The sequence below is a fragment of the Vulpes vulpes genome, chromosome 16 (assembly GCF_048418805.1).
Source record: "Vulpes vulpes isolate BD-2025 chromosome 16, VulVul3, whole genome shotgun sequence".
NCBI classification, from domain to species: Eukaryota; Metazoa; Chordata; class Mammalia; order Carnivora; family Canidae; genus Vulpes; species Vulpes vulpes.
Window position 1 is genome coordinate 29,436,034 of NC_132795.1, and position 25,657 is coordinate 29,461,690.

Genomic DNA, 25,657 nt, shown 5'->3' on the forward strand with positions numbered 1-25,657 from the left:
GGACGAGCCGCTGGGCCACCGGGATGGAAATGGGGGTTTTATCAAAAGTGTCACAGAACTACATTCACATACGTGTTTTGGTCACCAAACATCTTAAACAGATTCCCTGATGAAGTCTCCTCAGAATCGGCCTGCGCCACAAACAGCTGCGAACCATTTTAATTTTTTAAGGAGTCCGGTCACGAAGCTCGGGTGATGGGAGACACAACGCACGTGACCCCAAGAGCATACAGTTGTTCAGTCGCTCAAACTAAATCTACACCCGAAGTCCTGAAATCGCACTGTTTCGCTTCTAAAACACGGCCCTGACCCACCTGGACGGACCGTACGACAGAGCTTACTCTGAATGCCTTAAGCGTATCGTACAAACTGAAAGTTCACAAAACAACAAAGGTCAAAGGTGAGGACCGCACAGCTAAGCCAGCGTTGGTAACTAAGCCTCTTAGTCAAATTACACAGCGCACGAGGTAAATATTGCTCACATTGTGGAGGGAGATTGTTTTATTTCTATTTGTTTCCCCAAAGAGATCAGGTTTGTCCTGCGTGTACGATGAAGAGGACCCCAGCAACACGGAGATGACAGGTTGTAAAACAGACATCACTACCGGGCAGGAATGCGCGTGTTCTTCATAATCGCTGTCCACGACTGCGTAGGTAAGCGGCCTGCGCTCGGGGCCTGCGGCGGTTACAAGAGTCCATCCAGGTTCTTGTGGACCGTCTGGTTTTCCTTCCCGTCGTCGGCATCCCCCTGGGGCGTGTACTGCACTTGGTATTCCTGGAGAATCTTAAACACGTCGTGGTGCCCGAAGTGCAGCGCCTCATCCATGGGGGTGTTGTTCCACCTGAAACGACAAGCACCACCCGGCCCGGCCGTGAGACGGTCCCGCGGTGAGCGGAGATGCTCACGCGGGTTTCGGGGCCTTTCAGACTCAGCCGTTTTAGCAACGTCACAAGTAAACACTGAGATACAGGAAGGGGTTCCTCGCCCAAGACATGGTCTTATGGGCAGGGTGAGACACGGGGGCAGGGAGAGGCCTTGCCCACGTGTCCCCGTGCTACCACGGAGGGGCGTCCTGGCGTGGACAGCTACGGCGGGCCCCTCGGGTTCCCAAACTGTAATTTCGCAAAAAGCCCACAGAATCCCCCCCAAGTAAAGCATTCGAGGAAGAGTCACCCGTCACCCCGTCCTGTGGGAGTCACGACAGCTCAGAGGTCTGGAAGGGACAGTGACCTCCGGGGGCCCCACACCCCGGAGGGATGGACACAGTCCTCTCGGGTAAGGACGGGAACCCAGGGGCTCCCACAGGCCCCCGCGCCTCGGGCACGAACGGCGCCTTCCCCATCGCCGGTGTCGTGGGGCGCACCCCGCAGCGGCCGGTGACGAGTGGAGAGCGGACCGGGCACGGCCGGCCACGGGCACAAGGCAAGGACGCGCAGGACGGGGCGCGGGGCCCCCAGGCTGGTGCGTGTCCTCCCCCCGCAGCCGCCGGCGCCCGGCCCCAGCTCCTGCCACCCCGACTGTCCAGTTCTGCCTTCCACCTCTTGCCTCCTCCGTGGGGTCACGGGGTGGAGCTGAAAGGCTCCTCAAATAGCCTCAGATATTTTGTTTTGGGATAGGATTCGGTAATTGTCATTCTTTACGTCAGGTAAGTAACACTTTACAGGCCCGTCTCCGAGAGCCGCTCCCTTTCCATACTGGCCTCCCGGGGTGGGGGAGTCGGTGGCCCGGGGACGGCCGAGGGGGGCTCTCAGGCACCGCAGCACAAACGCTCCCTCTTAGCGAGTGAGTGTTCACGGCAAGGCCCCCAACCCCTCCTCCGTGAACCAACACACACTCCCCACACCACCCAGGCATGTCCTGCAACTGGAGGCGACACCGATCCCACCGGGCAGAGTGGCCTTGGCTGCGCAGTCACCGGGGTCGTCCAGCGGACGCCTGCCTGCCCCTGCCTGCCCCGGCACTTGCACTCCCAGGCTCCTGGAGGCCGGTGTCGTGCAAAAAGAGAACAAAGGCCAAAACCTTTGAACCTTCAAATATGAAGGATAAAACAGAAAAGCACCATGAAGGTTCCCAGCACGTGTGTCCTCCGCTGGCATCACAGACCCACGGCCCAAGGCCGGGGCTGAGGGCTCTTGACTTACTCTAGGAAGCGTGGAGGTGACAGGACACCTGCGGGGACAGGGGGACCGTCTCCCGGCCTGAGGCTTTACAGTCTGGCCTATGCGGTCACGGGGGATAAGCAGAGCGCCCCAGCCCGACAGTCCTGCTAGCACGTCTCGTGAACTAATAAGCAGCGAACTAATAAAACCCAAACTTCTAATTAAAAAAAAAAAAGTGAAACAAAGATTGAATAGCGAGGGGCTAATCTGCTCCCGTGTCCAGTCCCACCTCCTGGTCATGCCTGTGAACCTCTGGCGAGCCTGTCCTCCCCCTCTCCCTCCCCCACTCTGGCGAGCCTCTCCTCCTCTGCTCTCCTCCTCCTCCCCCTGCTCCTCCTCCTCCCCCTCTCCATCCTCCTCCCGCCCCCCCCCCCCGCTCCTCCTCCTCCCCCTCCTTTCCTCCCCCTCCTCCTCTTCCTCCTCTGGTGAGCCTCTCCTCCTCCTCCCCCCTCTCCATCCTCCCCTCTTCCTCCTCTTCTCCCTCCTCTGGCAAGCCCCTCCCCCTTCTCCCTGTCCTCCTCCTCCCCCCTCCTCCTCCCCCTCCACCTCATGCTCCACACCAGCTACCCCCCCCCCCCCGTGCATGTGGCACGGTGCCCGGGCACAGTGGACTCAGGTGCAGCTGCCCCCGGGGCCCCCCCGACGCCCCCGCAGGCCGTCCACTTTGGAGCGGGTTGGCCTGGGGATGGAGGGGGAGATGGGTGCCGGGCCGGTGCCTCCCAGCGCCGGGCGCCCTCCTGTGCCCTCGGGGCCCAGAGCAGTGGTTGGAGGCCCACCCCGCAGGGCCCCCGAGGATGGGCAGCAGCTTCGAGAGCGCCTGGTCCACGGCCGTCCGCGTCCTGTGACGGGGGTCTTCTCGCTCCTCTAGGGTCTGTCCCGGGAGGTTAAGGCCCCGCCAGGACCAGGTGCCTGGTTCTTCCCCAGCACAGAGCCTGGCTTCCCTCGTGCCGGGGAGCCCACCCCCTAGCCCAGCGGTGCTGCGGAGTGGGGCCTCGGGGGGCACAGGGTGGGGGCAGGGGGCCCTGCCCGCGGCCTCTGGGCGCCATGGAGGCTACAAAGGGTCCCCACACGGCAGCTCTGGGCGCACCAGGCACGAGGCGGCTCAGCCGGGGACAGCGGAGCCCCGAGCTGCGGGTCCACGTCGGCCGGCGGCGTCCTCACCTGTCCTTGGGGAACGGGTTCACCTTGCACGCTTCCAGCAGGAATTTGACGACTTCGACATGACCTGCACCCAAAACAACACAAGCAGACGCCAGCACTTAGTATAAAGCTGAGGTTCCGTCTGGAAAATAAAAAAAAAAAAGAAAAAAAGCAAGCGGCCAGCGTGGCGGCTTACCCTCTGCGGCCGCGACGTGCAGCGCCGTCCTCGAGTCGTAGTCCCGCTGCTCCATGTCCATGGCCGACAGAGCGAACCTGAAAGTGGGGGACGGCGGCCCTTCAGCCCCACGTGGCCCCGTCCCCGTGGGCCCGGCCGCCCCTGCTCAGGGCCCCGCAACAGTGCGCCTCGGCCGGACCAGGACCCCAGCTCTGGGCACGTCTGTCACCGGCCGTGTGCAGACGGACGCCAGGCACCTGCATCCCAGCAACGCTGAGGCCCGTGGGATGGGAGGTGTGGGCGCATGTGGGTGTGTGCAGGTGCGCATGCGTGTGCAGGTGCACGTGCAGGTGTGTGCAGGTGCATGCAGGTGTGTGCAGGTGCACGTGTAGTTGCATGCGGGTGTGTGCAGGTGCACGTGTAGTTGCATGCGGGTGTGTGCAGGTGCACGTGCAGGTGTGTGCAGAGCCGGCTGTCGAGGCCCGTGCGTGTCACTAGGAGCCACCCCCAGGGACGGGGCATCGGCTCCTAACCACGCGGCTGCAGCTGCGCCCCACGGGCAGCCCAGGGTGAGGGTGCAGCCCGCATGGCCCTTCTCCCTACGCCGAGCGAGGAGCCCAGTCGTCCCCCCACCCCCCGGCCTGAGGGGACTGCACTCCCCTCCAAGGACACACGAGCCGGACGGTGGCCGCTGCCCATGAGGGAGCAGACGTCTGGGCGCTCCGGGGACTGCTCAGGAGGCCCGCGGCACTGGCGGGGGGCTCCCCGGGGATCCGGGCCATCTCCACTAGACACGGAGGGGAGCCTCGAGCCGTGTCAGATGGCCGCCGCCGGTGACCTCCACCCCGAGGGCCGCAGGCCACGCGCCACGCCACGCGCCACCATGTCCACGTACCTTCGCAGTGCAGACACGTCCCCGGTGTACGCGGCAAACAAAAGGTTTATCACTGACTTCACCTGTGAAGACAACAGAGTTCAGGCGGCCACAACGCGGGGACAGGGCGTGTCACTCGCCGCATCGACGCCCGTGCGCGCGGACACCTCCGCTGGGCCACACGCAGGAGCTCCCGCAAGCACCTCCCCAAACTGAAGAACACACATGACGGTCGCGAAGCGGGTCGGGGGAGAAAGTCCACCAGTCGAGGTGCGCTGCGTGGAGGAGACCGTGCACTGACGTGGCACAGGTGGGACACTCGGGGCCTGGGCAGCCGTCGGGGCCAGGGGCGATCCTCGGGAACCTTCCTTAAACCCAGCCTCAGTGCCATGCGGGGACTAGCGTCCTCACAAGCCTCACACCACATCCTGCTGACAACTAAACCATGTCATGGGGGGCCTCCCCAGCCAGCGACTGCTGCCTCCCCGGCCCCTGGCGTCAGGGGCCCTCGGAGACCAAGCTCAGTGCTAACCCCTCAGCTCCAGGACGGCGCTCCCTCAGAACGACCGGCTCCAGGCCAAGGCCCGGGGGGCCAATGCCCCGGTGGCCAAGACCCAGGGGTCAAGGCTCAGTGGGCCAAGGTCCGGTGGCCAAGGCCCAGTGGGCCAAGGTCCAGGTGGCCAAGACCCAGTGGCCAAGGTCCAGGTGGCCGATGCCCAGGTGGCCAATGCGAAGGCCCGGAGGGAGCCAAGGCCCAGTGGGCCAACGTCCGGGTGGCCAAGAACCTAGTGGTCAAGGCCCGATGGCCAAGGCCCCGGTGGCCAAGGCCCCAATGGCCAAGGTCCAGGTGGCCAAGACCCAGGGGTCAAGGCCCAGTGGCCAAGGTCCAGGTGGCCAAGGCCCAGTGGGCCAAGGTCTGGGTGGCCAAGGTCCAGGTGGCCACGGCCCGGGTGGTCAAGGTCCGGGTGGCCAAGGTCCAGGTGGCCATGGCCCGGGTGGTCAAGGTCAGGGTGAGGACGCTGGGCCGTCCTCGAAGGGACCTTGTCCGCTCAAAGCTGCACCAACCCTCCGGACGTGAAGTCCCTGCTAACGAGTGCCCCGCTCCGAGACTTCAAGGCGTGTCTGCTCTTGACGGGTGTCCTTCCGATGAGCAAGAGGGCTTGTGGTCCTGAGAGGTCCTGAGAGGTCATGAGACCGTGGCCTGCTTTCACGCACCGTGTCCAGCCAGTTTCTGGGAAACTCCTGAAAGTGCAGTGTTCACATCTCATCAGGTCCCACTCGGACCTCGGACCCTTTGCAGGCACAGGCGTGATCCAGCCGAGTGGGCCTCGATGGCAGCAAGCAGGACGCAGGCGGAGGGAAGGTTCGTGGCCGGCGGCTTGCCTCCCTTTTATTTCTTAAGAGTTTTTATTCGTCCATTGTCCATTCACGAGAGACGCCGCAGAGGGAGAAGCAGGCTCCGGGCGGGGGCCCGAGCAGGGACTCGATCCCGGGACCCAGGTCACGCCCCGAGCCCCCCCAAGGCCCTGGCTTTCCTGGGACATCAAACTGAAGGAGCTGCTGCTGGGACTAGGGCCAGCATCACGATGGAGGCCCGGCGTCCGGCATGTGCGCCCCGTCGGGGTTGGTGTCCTGCACGGCCTCCCAGGTCCTAGAGCAGCGCGGCCGGGACCCCGGGACCCCCTGCCCCCCGCCCCCCCAGCCAAGGGCAGCTCCGTGGAACCAGCCGGTGCTCCGAGGGGCTACGGAAGCATCTCCCCTCCGGTTCCCGCGCCGGTTCGGTGCATCTCAGGGAAAAGTGGTCCCCCGGGAAGTGTCACTGGCAACTCTGATGGGCTTCTCCTGGGTGTGAGGCGTCCCAAGGGCCCTTCGCCTTCTCCAGCTGGACCCCAGGACCCCCGAGCCCCCGTGCCCTCGGGTCCCCAGGGCCTCCTGCCCCCACCACGTCCCCACCAGCTCGGGCCTGCACCCCGGGCCCCGCACCCCACTCCCCAGCTCCCCGCTTCCACTGCTGAGGCCCCTTCTTACCTATTCCTTTAGACCCGCGTCCTCCCCGTTGCCTAACCAGCCCTCGGCCTTGCTGGGAGCCTCCAGCACCTTCGCCCTCTCCCTCCCCCGCTGGTCCCCTCACTTCTGCCATTGTGGGACACAGCTTCGCCCAGCACCACACGGCCCCTCTCCGGGCGCGTCTCCGCAGTCGGCCCCTCTAGCTCCCTGCACACCTTCCCCCCCCTCCGTCACCCTCCTCTGGCCCAGCGGCCCCCCAAAGCCCTCCCTGGAGGACCACCCAAGCCCGGCCTCCCCAGGGACCTGGCCCACCCAAATCCCCAAGCCTGCGCTGCAGTCCTCCCCGCTTCCCTCTGCGGAGGTGCCCCCAAGGCACCCCCTCCCTGCGCAGCTCGGCTCTCCTGCGACGCCTCACGCGCCCCTCGCCCCACGGACCACCCAGCCCACATCCTGAACCTGCTTCTTGTCCCTGAGCTTGGACCCAACAGCTCCGCCTGCTTGTCACGCAGCGTCTCTGCCGCTCCGGAGGCTCCCACCCAGGCCACGGCCGCCACCTACTTGCCGCCGCCTCAGATCGCTCCCCAGGCACCCCGACTCAGAGTGCAGCTGCGTTTCCAGCCCCCAGCCAGCAGCTCCCCCGGGGCTCCCTCATTTGGGGGCGACGCCTCAGTCCACCCAGTCGCTCAGGCCGGGAGCTCAGGGACCATCAGGGCCCAGCCGAGCCCCCCCCAGGCCGCCGGAGCAGGGTTCCCAGCCCGTGCTCCACGTCCACCTGGTGGGACAAGGGGGCCTTCTTCAGACAAATGCGCCGAAGGTTTGCTCCTGCGAAGGCAGAGCTGGGAACCAGCCTTTTCCCTAATCACACAAACCCACCACCTAGGCCCCGCGACGTGCCTTGCTGGCGTTTCCCACAACCCACGGCCAGCTCGTCAACACGTTTGCTCTGCTTGCAGATGCGCGTGGAATCCCCCACCATGCCCCCCCCCCAACCTGCAGGACTGCCCGGCCCCCTACCTCCTCATTCCTCAGCCCTCTGCTGCCACCGGGGAGGCTTTCTCCTGAAAACCCAGACCACAGCACCCCCAGGGGCTTCCCTCCCGTGGACGTCAGGGCGCCGACTGCCCTGCTCCCCAGCTGCACTGCGCACCTGCTTCCCTACCGCTCGGCCCGCCAGTCTCCTCCAGCCAGGTGGGCCCCCGCGGGTCCTCGGGGCTCCCCTTCTCCCCGTGCTCTGCTGCCCGGCATGCTCTCCCCGCAACGGCAGGATGCCCGCCTCACCTCGTTCAGGTCTCTATCACGTGTCATCTCAGGTCCTAAGATACTGCCCTCTTTTTCATCATCCCTTAGCCCTTGACTTGCTTTTTCTCTTCAGAGCATGTACCATTATCTGACACCATACATATATGTATTTCATTAGTTTCACATCATGTATCTATATGTGTGTATATATATAAATCTTTGTTATATATAGATCTTCAGATTTGTTTCTCGGCCCCTTCCCCCATTAACTGTGAGCCTCACGTGGGGCAGAGACCGTATCTTTGCCCCAGGGCCTACCACACAGAACAGGTGCTCATTAAACACGCGTGGACGCCAATCAACACATCGTACACCTTGGACTTACACAAGGCTCTACACCAATTACACCATAATTAAAAGAATGTGTTTACAGACTAATCCATATTCTCTCCCAAAGCATCAAATATTCAAATTGTTGCCACCACCTGGGGCATTACATTTTAATCCTTATTAGTTCTTCTACCTCCTTTGACTTTTACTTCAAAGATCACTACCAGATTGGTTGTCTTCCTCCCTGCTGCCTCTGCTTCTGGTCCTTCCACCTGCCGCAACTTTCCCACATATTTCTGCTGATCTTCTCAAAATACTGCTCTGATCATTAAAGGTTTGTCAGCGTGGGAGGGTCAAAAATCCCCAAGTCATTCCCAATAAAATTTAAGTCCTTTATGCTTGCATTCAAGATTCTTCGCTCTGGCTCCCTCCTTGCTTTTCTCTCTCTCAACCCCAAACAGAGCAAAACTGGCCTTTGTTTGTCTCGTTTGTATCCTCGTGTCTGTGCTCCTTTTTCTCCTTTTGGGAACATCTAGATTCCTAGTCAGACCCTTCCATTCCCTCGAGGGCTAGCCAGAGAGCCTGGGAAAGCCCCTTGGCGGCTGCCACACCTCCTCCCACCCCATCCAACACTCATCGCCCGGGTCACTGGCTGCCAGTTGTCTGCACAGTGTCTGTGACAGCGGGTGCTGGGCAGTCCTCACCCAGACACGGCTCCCACTATCCCCCAAGTGTACCCTTGCTCCTACTGAGCCACACGACATCCTTGTTACTGGCCAACAGCCGCCTTCCCCCACCGGCTTCCACTGCGGCGCTATTCCCAGCCCTCCTCCAGGAGCTCTACTCCGGTCCCTTCAGTCACAAGCCCTCTCTCCCTCCTGTGTTTGCCGAGGACACCATCACACTCGGTATGTATCCTATCTCCTCTACTACTCAAGAGAAATCCAGAATTCCGACATGGATACCATTAATATGTTAACCACCCATAGTTCTTATTCTTTATGGTCTGAGTCCTTCCGAGCAATAACTCGATGTATTTCTGTGACTGCGTGCATGAACGACAGCCCATTTTACAATTTTGAATTTAGACCAAGCTAGTTTGAAGAGATTCTTTAAAAATATGTTGTGTCACTTAATTATTCAATATTTCCAAAGTTCTAAAACTCCTTATTAAATAAGTCCCAGCGGGATCCCTGGGTGGCACAGCGGTTTGGCGCCTGCCTTTGGCCCAGGGCCTGATCCTGGGGACCCAGGATCAAATCCCACATCGGGCTCCCGGTGCATGGAGCCTGCTTTTCCCTCTGCCTGTGTCTCTGCCTCTCTCTCTCTCTCTGTGTGTGACTATCATAAATAAATAAAAATTAAAAAAAAAAAAAGTAAATAAATAAATAAGTCCCAGGACAGGCTGATTTTAAGAATAGAACCAGTTCACTGAGAGCATAAAAGTACTTTATTCACAAGCATGTTGCAGCTCAGAGAAATCCAGAAAACTGTAGTGTACAAAGGCTTTGTGAGGGCAGCCCCGGTGGCTCAGCGGTTTAGCGCCGACTTCAGCCCAGGGCGTGATCCTGGAGATCCCGGATCAAGTCCCACATCGGGCTCCTTGCATGGAGCCTTCTACTCCCTCTGCCTCTCTCTGTGTGTGTGTCTCTCTCATAAATAAATAAAATCCCTTTAAAAAAAAAAAAAAGCTTTGTGATGTATCAGGGGGAAAATACACTAGCTTGCCTTAAAAAAAATTATTAAAGGGTAGCATGGAAGCTTACTACTCTTCCCATGAGAACAAAAGGCTAGCTGCAGGGCTCAATTTGGTCCCAATCACAGATCAAGAAAAGGAGCCTGGTCACACAGCGAGTGCCACTTACTTCTGGACAGAAAAATGCCAGGAGGCAGCACAGGCACTGGCACCATTGAAAATGAAAACCACATTTATCTCCAGCAAATAACCACCTGTAGTTTTAAGGCTGGCATAAATCACGGAACAAGCCATGGGTAGAATGCCAAGAAAGAAAAATGCAACAGCTTTTAAGTTTTGAGACAGCGGATGGAAGGAATGTGACTTCATTTGCGGACAGTCCACTTCCTGGTCTTGGTTAAAAGGATCCCGCAAATCTTGCCAGCTGCACTGGCACAGCCTCGGGAATGAGGAGCATCGTGAACCGAACTGGAGGAGAGGACTCATGCCAACAGCTCCCAACCCTTGCAAAGAATGGGGGGGTGCCAGCCCTGGAGGAAGGCTTGGCCCCCTGCCTCCCTAATGGATACTTACGTTATGCTACTTTCTAAAATGCCGTCAAGAAGGCCAGTGGACAGGCACGGAGGAGGGCACTTGATGGGATGAGCACTGGGTGTTGTACTATACATTGGCAAGTTGAATTTAAATAACAGAGCAAAAAGAAGAAGGTGGCTGCGGCAGCCAGTGTAGGAAACAGTTAACAGTAATTGTCGAGACACAGGCAGGGGTCTGCTTCGAGGATGCTCCTCAGTACAAAGCGGCAGAGCTTCCGCAGGTCAACAGGAGCCCACGTACACGAAGGGCCCCAGGGTCTAATGTATGCCTCTCCACAGTAAAGAGAAGCTTCACTTGGGCAGGTAGCCACTACATATCTATAAATTAAAGGTTAACCAGTTTTCCCTTTATACTGCACGTTTTCTAGTACTACTACATTTTCCTTATCAAATCTGTGTTGGAACCTGTCAGAACCAGACAACCTTATCTTCGTTTATTTATACGAAGTCATGACAACAGTAGGACAAAAATGCTACAGTTCACAGGAGTTCATTTAGCACTAGCATGCTTGGCATATCAAAAGCATACTTTTTTTTTTTTCCACCCCAAAACAGCTAGAAGTAGCTGGAGATTCTTTCAATTTTACAATTCTAAAACAAGGTATTCCTAACTCTCCAATCCTATCATTTTATTCATTTTAAGCCTGGTTAGAAGTTGAGTTGTGTGACTTTTGTCTCCTCCTCCCCAATGTCTTAATTCTCTACAAGCAGCAGTTAGAATTATGTAAGATCTCTTTGCATTTCTATGGTGAACCACCTTGAAAAAAATCAGCATTTTAAAAAGCTGCAATTGTTTTTAAACACTTCTGACAGGCTGGTTGTAAAATAAAATTATAGGTATATTTTATTTATTACTACCACTGGAGTGGAGGGCCTTGGCTCAAGGTCATATGGCAAATGAATTAGTAATGTAGCTGGGCTGCATTCTTAATTCCTACAACCAGACCATGGTGATGTGAGCCCTTAACAGAGCTCAAACTGTTATCCAAAGGACAGAAGGAAACCAAAGGATTAAATAGCAATTTAGCTCTGATCCATAAAGGTCCTTTGCTAAATATCAGAAGGAAGGAGGGTGGTTTGGAAGGCACGGGTCAGAGACAAAAGACGAAGAGGGAGGAAGGAAAGGAGGACCGATTCATTAGCTTTACTCCAAGTATTTTACTTCCAACTCTGTCAGCAACTGCACCACGGTGGTTACCCTCATTTTTCATCATTAATTTCTGTCTTCATACAAAAACTAATGCAGCCCTTTTGGAAAGGCTTTTGGAAAGGCTTTGATGAAGAAAAAGGTGACTGAAAAACCATCCTTCTGTTCCTACCACTTCCAGCTTGACGAAAGCTGCTCTCTCATTTCCAACTCACTATAGTATCTGTTGCCATGGAACAGATACTCTTCTTCATCTGTTAAATAAACCATCATCATTCCAGACCCAATTTTGTTTTAAAAACTTCATGCCAACTTGGCCTTGTAGAGACTTTAAGTGAATGTAAGTTTTTAGCCTTCTTTCATAAATAATTTTCTTAAGGTCAGATTAAGAAATACAAACCTCTTATAGTAAAGCTGAAGACAAATTTTAAGTTGTCAGCAAATGTAAATTAATCTCTTACCAACAAGGGTGGAAATATAAGCCTGAGCAATGTGTATGTGACCAAAGATATTTCCTTTCCCTTTTTAATATTCATACAAATATTTAATACGAGCTTATTTAATATCATATGGACATGTAAAACAAAATCATAGTACTTTCATAATTAGAAAGTTGAAGATGAGTATGAGGCTATAGGCTACTAATGTCTCCCACTGACTTATTTAGACACAATTATTAATCTACTATATACAGACGAAATTAATCCAAACTGACATGACCAGAGGATTAGAGAAAATCCTTTAAGGAAGTAACAGTTCAGCAATTTCATGACATTTCCAAATTTTTACATGAACGCAGGAGGTTCTCATACAGACATTTTAATAGAGAGGAATAAATTGAACAGTAAAATTTACTCTAAAGAAGAGCATAGAAATTACACTTACAAAATACAGCCTCTAAATGGCAGCTCCAAATAACTGCATTCTGCTTCATTAACGAATAAACTCTCCTAAGCACACCATTTTCAACATTTCTCAATGAACAGATTAACCTTAAATAATTCTACTTATTCTTAAATAAGAACTCATGATTGTATCAAAGAAATAAGAACTCATGATCGTATCATGACCCATGAAGACAAAAATTCAGATTATACATTATTTAGGAAAAAAACAGCTAATAGGAAGAACCTACTCTCTCTGGACTGAGCTTTAAGTGCTTTCAACAGGACTATCTGCTATTATTCAAGAGAGAGAATGAAGGGTAATGCATTCAAATTAACTTGAGCAGAGTAATCATGCTGGTGAGCAGCACAGTGGGAGCTCATCCCAGTCTGACTGGGGTTCCGGTCAGTGCTCCCAACCACTAGGCTCTATCTACGGGCCAGAAGATTCCCTAACAAAACCCATTAGCAACCCTTTTAGGTCCAAGCATAGAAGGAGCTAGTGGTGTAGCTCTGTGTGGCAATGACAAACAGCATCCTAATTAACAAGTCAGCCACAAACAGAGGAGGAAACTTGAAACGAGCAAGGGAGAAGGCAGTTACTTCTCTGAAGCACAGAAGTGCATTTTCCATGTGGCAAACCTAGGAGTATTTGGCACAGACAGCTATCAAAAGGCTCATATTCACAGTCTTCTCCGCTCTCTTTCTTTTATACAAATACTCATGAAACACCATAAAGAGCAGTTAACATTACATCAGGGTGCTCAGATAGAGAAGACAAGGTGCCACACTTCCGGCAGGGGCAAGTACCATGTTCATTTACAATGATGATTAACTAAAAAGACAAGTAGGTAAAACCCCAAAGAGTCAAAGAAACTAAAAGCAAAGAATAAGAAAGAGAAGAAACCGGTCACCAAATTCTTGTACACAATACTTTAAACAAAAACCAAAGAACGAACAAATAAACAAACAAGCCAGGATCGGAGCAAACAGAATCAAAAGATTCTCACTGTCTGGTAGAAATAAAAAAAATATACACGAGGTCCCTGAAAAGAGGTGGGCTTCTCTTGCTGCCAAGAAACAAAACAAAGATTCGGCAGCAGTAGAGGCAGAATTAGGTCAATTTAAAGGACCGCTCTCCCCTTTGCATGCCCTAAACGTTGCTACAACAAAGCAAGGCACAGGGACGCGGACAGTCTAGTTATTCCAACCACAGTACACTCTTACTGCTTTGGGTTTAGAAACTTCTCATCTCAAAAAAAAAAAAGAAACTTCTCATCTCCAGAGAGCCATGCTTCATTCTCTACATTCCTTAATGTTAATTTTACAATTCGACTACCGATTGTCCGACAGGCTGGCTCTACGGCAGCACCCGAAACAGGCCCGACAGCAGGTTTCTCTAGTGCTGTGCACTTTTCAAAGCACTTTCCTAGACACTGTGGTATCATCAAACAGGTTCCTCCAGCACGTAACACAGGAGGCTGCTAGAGAATAGGATATTTTTAAGACCCTTAAACATAATGCAGTGTAACACTATACGAAAAAATATGTACCAATAGCCACCCCCAATCCCCCCCGGCCAAAAAAATCACTCCAACACCATTCTCAGGGCCTTTATCAGGAGACCGCTTAGCATGTATCTGTATTTTAACAGTTGTAATTCTTTTCAGCACTATTTTATGTGAAGCAAGGAAGATGGCCATGGCAAAGTAATACACACAACTCCCATTCGTGTAATCTATCCTAGTTTAAAATTCTTTAAGCAGGGGATCCCTCGGTGGCTCAGTGGTTGAGCGCTGCCTTCAGCCCAGGGTGTGATCCTGGAGACCTGGGATCGAGTCCCGCATCGGGCTCCCTGCATGCAGCCTGCTTCTCCCTCTGCCTCTCTCTCTCTCTTGTGAATATATAAATAAAATCTTAAAAAATAATAAAATAAAATATTCTTTAAGCAGAATCAAATTCTAAACAAAGAAAGCCTAAATGGATTTCAACCCAAAGTAGATTCCAAAGCCTGCTGTTAAAATCACTATCTGGTAAATGCTCTAAAATCCCTTGCCTGACCTTCTGCAGCTCCTGAACCTAAATTTGGAATGCAGACCTAGGGTAACGGGTGGAGGGAGGCAGGTGGCAACGGACAGATTAGCACCACTGCAAATCCAGTTACCAACCTCAGCTGTAGTCTGATAATGCTCCCCATTTCCTTCAGCTCTGCCCAGCTCTCCGAGAGCACCCCTTCCTAGCTTCTATATGCCCTGAAACCAGGCTCCCTCCAACCCCAACTCATTCTCCCCAGAAAGCCTTTTTTTTTTTTTTTTTTTTTTGAAAACCTCCTTTTATACTCTTCAGGAAAGTGGGAACCAACAGACAAATTTCAACTTCCCCCTCCAGGTCTGCAAACCTGCCTGCCTGCCTCTAGATGTCCTATTTTATTGGAAGAGACACTTTTCCTCCCACCAAACCTAATCCTCCACTTGTGCTGAGAGCTCCGTTTCTTTCCAGAGACAGCGCTTTATCGGCCGTTTCCACTCTCCTGTATCTATCTCAGGTCCACCTTCTTAACTGGGTCTTTTCTACCAGCAGCCACACTCGCTCCACTCCAATAGTTCTCGGACTTTAGATCGCAAAGCCAAGGCAATTTTAACTGTGGGGAAGAGCTTATCAATACGGGCTGCCAAGTTTTTAATTTTCTGAGCACATACAATAAAAACCCTACCAACTACTACTATCATTTACTAAAATAAAAGGGCACTTTCACACGAAAAGAAAATTAGAGATTATGTAAATAGACATCCCTCATCATACTTCACGCCTATCTGCTCTTTCCTTGAGTTCTACTAGGATATGCTGGATTTTCTTCTAATGGGACATTTTTCCCTAGTGGGAGACCTACTGTTCTAGCCTTTTATTATATTTTTTTAAGATTTTATTTATTTATTCATGAGAGACACAGAGAGAGAAAGAGAAGCAGAGACACAGGCAGAGGGAGAAGCAGGCTCCCTACAGGGAGCCCGACATGGGACTCGATCCCGGGACCCCCGGGTCATGCCCTGAGCTCAAGGCAGATGCTCAACCACTGAGCCACCCAGGTGCCCCCTATCCTACTTTTAAAATGGGAGTTCCTTAAGGTTCCTTCTCTTTCTGCACTGTCTCCTGGAGCAATCTATACAGCTTGACAGTCTCAAATGTACTCTCCCACGGGGACCACTTTCTTAAGGTTTAGGCCTACATCTGATACTCCACATGGCTACTTGGGAATCTCACAAATACGCCAAATGGAAGTTAGTTTTCTCACACTGCCAAGTGCCTACCTATCACCTATTCCCTACCCCATTCATGCTAAGTGAATCTCTGCTAGTTAGGCACAGCAATGTGGCATCTAAAAATCCTTCCCTAGATCGTCTTGTAGCTGCTGCTGTGGTCAGTACATGTCAGATGGGTTTCTAGGAAACTCATCTGACTTAGGTATCCCTCCTCCTTTTCTTCTTCCACTTTGACCACACAAGTGAGGCTAAAGTGAACAGTTACCTTGCAACTGTAAGGGGACAGGCAGGAGGCCTAACGTCAACACACTAAGGGTGGCTGGAGCCTAAGTATATCTTATTGCTGGCACACTTCCTGGATTTTCTACCCTGACTTGTTATACTAGAAAAATAACCCCATTCATCTAAGTCCCTATTAATGATCCTCTTGGTATCTATTTAGTCAAATATACCCTTTAATTGTTAAACAATCACTCCCCGTAGTCCCAAGGATTGCTTCTCCGGTGTTCTCTATCTTAGAAACGCAGCTCCATCTCCCCTATCACTTACACTAAAACCTGGTTGTCCACTTGACATCTCCTCCTTTTCACCCACCAAATGCTACCACTCGGTGCTGCCAACTGCATCTCCTGTATGCGTCTCCTGCTCACTTTTCTCATGTCTATTTCCCTATTCTAAGCCACTATCACGTCCCACCTGAGGCCCAGAACTTCGACTTTTGTCTGCCTCTGATCAATTGCCCACAAAGCAGGGTTTTAAAGCCAAATCATGTCATTCCCCTTATTAGAATCCCTAAAGTTTCCCATTGCATTTTACATAATCCAAAAACTCTTAATGTGGTATGTAAGATCCTATGTAAATTATTTCCCAAACTGTGTTCAGGGAACTGTCTGTAGCAGAAACACCTGGGGTGCTTGTTTAAAAATGTAGATGCTTAAACCAATCTCTGAGGTTGTGCCCTAGGATTCTGTACCTTAAAGTTAAGACACATTACCCTACATCATGTGATCTTGCCAATCTCCATTCACTTTGCCCCACTCTTCTATCATTTTTGCTTTCTTTCACTTTCACAAATGAACTCCTTCCTGTCCCTCCAAGGCAGACTGTCCTATAATCCTCACCCTTCCTCTAACTCATTCAAAACTTAATTATCACCTTTGAGGAAAAACCAACCATACCTATTCATCCAGACAAATGAAGTCTTTTGCTATACCCTCTGCTGGCACTTTGTACTTTTCTATCATTTATTATATTCGTGTGTTTCTTAAAAAAAAATTATAAGTTTTACTGAAGACCAGTGTGCATGTTCTTTAACTACACTGTACATTCATCTCATGAAGTCTATTGTATAGTTGTATAAAAAGTGCCATTTGCTATATACCGTCTCACCTCCTTAATAAGCTAAAAAGTTCTAGATCTAAAAAAAAAAATTCTAGATCTAAATGGGTCAGTTTGAACAAATCACTTATCACCATTTTAGCTATTTTATTAGTTATTCAAGACCTGCATCCCCTTCTAGGTTGCAAACATCAAGGGCTTGATCACTCATTCACTACCACACATCCTAAGCACTCTGCAGTATCTAACATGTAACAGGCAAGAGACAAATAAATATTGGTTGAAGAAGTAATTAGTGAATGAACAATAGGATAATGCTAAAGCTAATTTTTATAAAATCTGAACTACTCCGTCAATTTAAATTTACTAAATGTCTTAAACTAATTGTGTGCTGCTTAAACAAAAACCTGTGAAATATGGAGAGACAACTAGTTCTTAGTAGGAAAAAGGCAAAAAAAAAAAGTGCACATTTGCACTTAAACAGCAGGATCTATTAGACATATTGGTAGGCGAGCTATATGTACTACCTGAAGTGAAGAGAAAAAAACTCACATAAGAGGATAATAAAATTCTTGGTATTATAAATGAAAAGCTGTTAACTAAGTAAACTGGGGCTAATAATAATTAATTGGAGGCCTAGAAACCAGAACAATCCTGCTACTTTTCTTATTGCCACTTTAGTGGATGAGCAGCATCATATAAAGAAGGAACTATTTGACTACTCTTGTATCCTACTACATTATTATAAAAGCAATATTGGAGGAGCAATTTAATTGGAAAATAGGTACATTTACTACCAGCTTCCCTGAGTAAGGGCATTAGAATTAGGCAGAATTCATTTTTTAGATATAATTTAATAGCAGAATTGTGTTTCTTCATAGTCCAGTACACATAGCATGTTTCTGTGATTTTGTTTCTAACCTTATTAAAATAAAACACATATACAAGAACTACAAATGATGGTAGATGAAAATAAAAACGGCTTTGTTTTTAATCACTGAATCATTCTAGTCTCAAAATACATTTTACCCTAAAAGTAAGTGAACGAAGAAAAATTCACTTTTGGATATTAAGGTTCCAGATCATAGAATTCTTCTATGTAAGATTAATGAAAACCCCTACAACTGAGCTTTAAGAAAAGCTTTATGGAGTCACGGTTTACAAAAGTTTTAAAATTAAGGTTAGCTGACAGACATTTAGAGGAGACACACAAAAAGATTTAAAACGATTTAAAAATGAATCTTACAAGTTTTAAAGAGTTACAACAAACATCAGCTTTTAGTGCTAATATACCAATTTATATTTAGTGCTGTAGGAATATACAATGAGGAAACTTTTTAAGTAATGAAAAGCACTTATAAGAAAGCTAAATTAAAAAAAATAATAATAAAAAAAAATTAAAAAAAAAATAAATAAAAATAAAAAAATTAAAAAAAAAGAAAGCTAAATTAAAAAACGATTTCACTGTAGTATTTAGGGCTGATCTGTTATCTGCTGTGGTTAAGTAATATTGGACTTAACTTTCCCACTTACACAAATATTTTAGAACAAATGTGCTGTCTGCTGAAAGCCCCCCCCCCCCCCCCCCCAATAATAACCTCCCATCACAAAAGTATCTTTGGAGATAGAAAGTTCTTCTCGGGATCTCTGGGTGGCGCAGCGGTTTGGCGCCTGCCTTTGGCCCAAGGCGCGATCCTGGAGACCCAGGATCGAATCCCACATCAGGCTCCCGGTGCATGGAGCCTGCTTCTTCCTCTGCCTGTGTCTCTGCCTCTCTCTCTCTCTCTGTGACTATCATAAATAAAAATTTTAAAAAAATTAAAATAAAAGTTCTTCTCTATGAATGAAATAAATACATGCACATATGACGATCATAGGATACTGGGGACGTGTGATGGAGACATTGCCTGCATTACATACAATGAAAACTGAAATTATTACAGGATAACCTTGTTTGATATAAAATTCCCCTTTTTGTTCTATCAAAGCACTCTGAAACTGTTACTGTCCTTACGTTCTCATAGAATATCCCAATTTTATTAACAAGGAGACAAAAGTTGCTCCACTTACATTTTGCAATGGGAAATAATATAGTCTATGGTCAAAACAATGAGCTCTGGAAGCAAAACTGTCTGGGTACAAATCCTAATGCTATAGATATAAAAGTTCTGTGATTTTAGGGAACTTACAAGATCTATACAGATCCATAGAGGTAATAATAGTTCCTACTTAGGCTTTAGAAGGATTAAAAAAATTCTCAAAGCACTGCACTGGTTAAAAGTCATGCTATTCAAGATTTGATGTTGTCAGGTTTTTGCTGGTGGTGTATCGCGCAGGTACAGTTGCTAGAGCGGACTGAAATTACTGATACTGAAAGCAAAAGGGGAAGTCTACAGAAAACTGCAGGATCTGAGCAAACAGATTATCTAAATTTTGGCCCACAATTTGGAGGACTCATCACTGTATATTCAGTCTTAATCGGTTAAGCTTCTTGTGATAAGGGACTGAGACAGGAACTCTAGACTTCCAAGATCTCTGGCAGCAGGTATAAATGAGACATCCTTTTTAAAATCACTGCCAATTTTAGGAACAAATGGTAACTTCAAGCCTGTGATTAAGACTGTTTACAGACTAACCATTAGTGTCCTATGTTAAAATGAATGAGAATGGTACATGTTCCTGAAGCCAATTTTACCCCAACTCTGGAGAAAAAGTCACAGAACTTGTAGTAAATACTATGTTTTAAAAAATAATAAAGTAGGTAACAGAGAAGAAAATTTATATGCATTTTTAAGTTAGAAAACAAGAATCAGAAGTTCATGCCAGAAAAAAAAAACTTCATGCCTTCTATCACATTAGGTTTCTATGTCCCCAACTTTCCAGTATTCACTGATCCTATTTAAGTCCAAAAAACACGAGGTAAAACACAAGTTTCAATCTATTAAGAACTTTTGCAGAAGACTGCAAATTTTTTTTTTAAGATTGCAAATTCTTAACTAAAAAAAATTCTAAAATTCATGACAGCAATGAATGGGAATTTTTGCAAAGCAAAAACTACAAAACTCAAGAGGCAAACATAGCAACAGCCCTTTATCCAGAGTCCCTAAATATGAGGTAAATGCACTAATACATGACAAAGCCCAAAACATAAGGAATACCAAATAAATAGCAGTGCTGATTCTGTGGCAGACATACATGGTGGATGTAAAATAAAATTGTACAACAGAGACAAAATAAAAATTAAAGCTTCTCAAGTTTTTATTACTTGGCTAAAAACAGCAAGTTAGTTTTCTTTCTCCTTTGTTTCTCCTTCAGGTGAAAAAAAAATCATACATACTATTATTAAAAAGTTTTGTTTTAATATCCTCTTTTAGTTGAAACACTTCACAAACCCATCAATAGAAAGTTAAGCTTTACTTCCCCACCTCCTTAAAACCATTCTCTAAAGTTTCTCTTTCAGGTAAAAAGAAGAGACATTAATGCAGGAATATTTTATTGGAATGATTAGTCATCATAGAATTTTAACAAAATCACTTGTTCTAAAATTTCATCAAGAGATGTTAATAAACTTTCATTGTTCAAAAACTGTAACATTAATTTCAATTAGAAGTAGAAACATTATTTAGTTCATTTCTTTATTTATATTATAAATCTTGTGCATAGACCTGGACACAGAGATGTATGCATTCAAAGTTGAAGGTAAAATAATAAATTACCAACAAACTTTATTATAATGAAAAAAGTTTGAATTTTAACACTTATGTTTTTAACTTTTTAAAGAAAGTAACCCTAGAATAGCAAATGTCAACAAGATTTGGAAATGAACATATCAGCAATACAAAGGCTTGAAATGAAACCCCATTTTTATGAGTAACTTTGACGTAATTTTTATGTCACCTCATTTTCAGCCAAAAATGAATTATGAGGGAAAAAAGCTTTAAAAAGAATACTTGAAATTAATATACTTTGGATTTTTCAATTAGGATCTTTAATTGTGACTATGCAAAAGAACAAAACAACAAAATGTGGATGGAGTCCATGTATACCATGGTTTTATACAACATAATTAATCTCATTTAATGGAATTAAATGAATCCCTCAAAGGATAATTTGTAATAATTGCCCCTTAGTGATGATTTGTGAAAGGCACATACAAAATCATACAAACTAGTAATTAGAGAAGTTTAACGAAAGGCTAACAGTTATCATTTCAATTTGATTTCTGCAGTGGAATGGTCTAAATATGAATAGTTATACTAGTATAACTGATGGGAGTACTTCAAGGCCATTCTACTTTAGTAAGTATAATGTGAAAACAAGCAGATTATACTCAGTAAGAGCCAGTCTCCTAAAAATTCAGGTTTTTATCTACATAAACTTGTGGGGAAAAGAGGTACCTATTAGCCAAGTTTAAATTTTGGGAAGAAACTCATACTTTTTTTAAAATAATATTTTAAGTTGTAACATTTCTAAGTCAACAAAGGCTTTTAAAAAGTAATGCTTTTCAAGAACAGCAATATAAGTTTCCTTTAAAAAATCAATCAATCCAGAACTATGAAATGGAAAATGGTGCTAAGGACAATATACATGATAGAATAATACACTGACAAATGAGGTGCCTTGTTCTGAAGTCACCCAGAGATCCCAATATGTAAACTAAAAATAAAGGAAATAAGCTAGATATTTTGTATAGTATGTGCTGAGAAAAGCTAATTTGCAGAGAAAAAGATTTTTTCTTCTAGAAAACATTTGTTTAGAACTCCCATAACCTTTTGCTTATTTGACCTTTTTACTTAATATATAACCTAACCCCAAAGGAACTTATTTTAAAAAGCAAATGGTGCAACATCTATATTTAGAATCACATTTTTGCTACACTTACTTTTCTTTCAAAGGTTCCAGGGTAATGTTTTATATTTAGAATTGTAACATTCACTTCTAACTTTACTAGTCTTTATAAATTGTGGCATAAGACTGTTTACTAGAAAAATACAATTAAGTAGTTTTAACAAACACTGATGGGACAATCAGTTTGCCAAATAACTTAGTCATTTTAACTATTGCCAATTATGCTTTTCATTAGAAATAACCAATAAACAAACGGCTGTCATAACAAAACACAAAACAGACCAAACTCCATGAAGACAGAGAAAAAAAATATTCTACATATGTTAACTGAGAAAGCAAGGTGCTAAGAAATCTGGAAAAGGGGGTTGGCTGAAGTCGGAGTTTGCACCAGATAAACTTTAGGATTTATTTAACTTTCAAGCACAGTTATGGGATTCTTATTTACATTATTTCTTAGAGAGAGAGCTTGCTTACGTGCAACTGGGGGAAGGGCAGGGGGTAGGAGAGAGAGAATCTTAAGCAGGCTCTATGCCCTGGGTAGAGCTGACCTTGGGGCTTGATCTCATGACCCTGAGATCATGACACCAGAGCCGAAATCAAGAGTTGGACACAACTGGGTCACCCTGGTGCCCCTCAATTATCAAATTCTAAAAAATTATGAGATTATGATAAATGAAAGAACATCAAAGATCTAGAAAGGTTGAACTATGTTTTAAAAATAAAAAATTCTTCAGCTGTTTAGAGAATATGAACTAAAACTGTAACTCAGGGTTCCAAAGTGGAATTACGGGACAGAGATTTTCATTATATAAACAAAAATTACCAGACATGTTAATATGGAAACAAATCTAAAACTGTTTAAGAACTTTTCCTTTTAAAAGTTAAGCCTTCCAGGGGCACCTGGGTGGCTCAGTCAGTAAAGTGCCTGCCTTCGGCTCAGGTCCTGATCCCAGGGTCCTGGGATGGAGCCCTGTATCAGATTCCGCACCTGCTAGGAGCCCGCTTCTCCTTCTCTCTCTGACTGCCGCGCCCTGATTGTACGCTCGCTCGCTCGCTCTGTCAAATAAATAAAATCTTTAAAAAAAAAAAGAAAGAAAGAAAAAGAAAATGCTAAGCCTTCCTGACAGATAATTTCAATCATCTGGAAGTATTCAATCATTGGAAGTATTTCAGAAGGTAAATAATGAAAAAAACCAATATTTTTAATAATAACATGTCCAGAAAACTCACATCCTCAGATATTAAAATTTGGCTTAAAAGTAGATATACCAAGTCGTTCTTTATCACTGAGATTTAACTAAATATTTCTGAGTTAGTAAATGAGATTTAGAGTTGAAAATCTAATAACAGTGTTATGAGATCAATTGCCAAAACTTGTCATTTCATTACTTTTTCTTGTGAGCCCCCAAACTGAACTGTATCATCACAGCATTTGGCACCAAGAATCATAATTTGTTCTTTTTTTTACCCCATACACAACAGTTCTCAATAAAAATTTATGCCAAAAAATACCAGACACCACCAAAAAAGGCAGTACACTCAAGTGCTATTTTCTATCACTCATTTTAGTTAAAGGTTAATCTAATTGATTAGAAAGCCATTATAAAAGTTTAATCAACAAAGACTTTATACATTTGGCATATTTTATTTTTTAAAGATTTTATTTATTTATTCATGAGAGACACACAGAGAGAGAAGCAGAGAGACAGGCAGAGGAAGAAGCAGGCCCCTCACGGGGAGCCTGATACGGGACTCGATCCCGAACTGGCATCACACCCTGAGCTGAGGGCAGACGCTCAACCACTGAGCCATCCAGGCATCCCTCTAAGATGCCTTTTATTTTTATTTTTTAAATTTTTTTTTTAATTTTTATTTATTTATGATAGTCACAGAGAGAGAGAGAGAGAGAGAGAGAGGCAGAGACACAGGCAGAGGGAGAAGCAGGCTCCATGCACCGGGAGCCAGATGTGGGATTTGATCCCGGGTCTCCAGGATCGCGCCCTGGGCCAAAGGCAGGCGCTATACCGCTGCGCCACCCAGGGATCCCTAAGATGCCTTTTATAGTAGTTTTAAAAACTAAAGTAAAAGAGACTAAGTAGAACTCTAAATTTCTTCAGGTCTGTATGGAATTCACTTTGATAAACTACTTGGGCAAGGGAAGAGAGAAGAGGGGTAAGAGGGGTAACAGAACCTCTCCCAGTCCAATTAAATTCCTTCCATTTCTATCTGTATAAGAAACAAATGTTTTTAACTATGCTACAATATGAAATAAAAGTGGTTGAACTTAGTTTATTTGAATATATTTTCCGGTTTTATTTTGCCTTTAAACTCCATGACAGAGAATGCAAAATACACTAAGGTAAAAGTCTCTTCTGAATAAATCTAGGTGAAAACTGAAGGATAGGTCACGATGCATCATAGCAGCTGTATCTCCAACATCTAGCTTTGGTTTTATTATACAATGTAAACATAACATTTACTATAAAATAGTAAAGGAACTAGGCAGAAATCATGCTACCCTTTTTAAAAAATCGCATTCTAGAACTTAAGAGTAGTTAGAACAAACACCCACATTTTCACAAGAGAATAGCAAAGCACATTCTTAAAAAATAAAAATTGTGCAGTTTTTGGAATAAATCTATTCCATAAGGTGTTCAAAATGAGTACATTACTTTCAGTTGAATATAATCCTTCATGTAAAAAATTTTGGAGACTGCCTTAAATTCAACTTCCACATGAAATTTATAGTTCTTGCTTTGCCTCTTTCAGAGTTTCCCAATACCGTTACCCCCTTGCCCTGACAGTGCAGGTAGTGAATGGGCACAACAAAAGGAATCACAATCTTTTAGAGTTAAATTGAACAAGGGAAATATGTTATATTTTATAAATTGTGGGGGCAGCAAAAACGTTAAGAGTTCTATGAAAAAAAAATAAATTAAAAAGAGTTCTTCTATGACAAAACTTGGGATAGGAATGAAGCCACGAACCACTGATACATAAGACACTATGTGTAAAGAACTGCTGCTAATTTTCAGAAGATGGATGGACTGATAAATGGATAGATGATGGACAGACATATACAGATATATATATACTTACAAACAAACACATATAACACCCACACATTATACATAAATTACCAGGATATAGATCAGTATCTATCAGCGTTTCTTTCCACATTACATGCCTGCCTATAAAACTCTACACTGTCAGACCAAGATCACCAAGCTCTTTTGAGTCACCTCTCCCTTTGCTTTAAATGGATTAAAAATAGTAACAAAAAATTCCAACTGTATCTTTAAAAGTAAGCAATCATTACATATTGAATATATTATGACACTTGAACTCCTTATTTACTAGTCCCCAAAGAATTTTATCAAAAATCCCACAAATACAAATTCTTATAAACAATGGTATTTCCCCTTCAAATAGTTTTAAAATTCTCTAATATATTTGGGATATCTCTGGATGCAAATGATAGATCTGATCAAATAGAAATATTTAAAGTGCAGTTGACTTTGAACAATGTTGGGGTGGAAAAGTGCAGCTGACCCTGAACAATGTTGTGGTGGGAACTAGGGATACCGGCTCCTTGTGTAGTTGAAAATCTGCACATAATTTTTGACTCCCCCAAAACTTAACTACTAACAGCCTACACTGACCAAGAATATAAGCAGTACACTAAAATATACATAGTACACTAGGAAAAAAAAAGGTCATTAAGAAAATCATAAGGAAGATAAAATACATTACAGTACTGGCCTAAAATTAAGTTATATAAGTGGTCTCATGCAGTTTGACCCTGTGTTTGAGAGTCAACTGTACTATATTTGACCAACTATGCTGTGTAAATATACAGAGAAGAACTAAGTTCCTTCTGAAAAATTCCTTAAAAAGGAATTAAATTCCTTGAATCCTTAAATTCCTTAAAAAGTAGTTAAGGTAAATTTCTATATTATAGTTCTT

At 46.2% G+C, this 25,657-nt stretch overlaps 1 protein-coding gene across 1 annotated transcript in view; it reads right to left on the bottom strand.

Moving 5' to 3' along the window:
• Positions 1–472: 472 nt before the first annotated feature.
• Positions 473–25,657, bottom strand: part of GLS (glutaminase) — a 74,972-nt gene continuing 49,787 nt past the window's right edge. Inside the window, exons 15-18 of the mRNA XM_026002648.2 lie at positions 4,371–4,432; positions 3,497–3,573; positions 3,322–3,385; positions 473–842 (exon numbers count right to left, since the gene is read on the bottom strand). Coding sequence (XP_025858433.2) covers positions 686–842; positions 3,322–3,385; positions 3,497–3,573; positions 4,371–4,432 — 360 coding nt within the window. The 3' untranslated portion in view covers positions 473–685. The remainder of the gene's footprint in view (positions 843–3,321; positions 3,386–3,496; positions 3,574–4,370; positions 4,433–25,657) is intronic.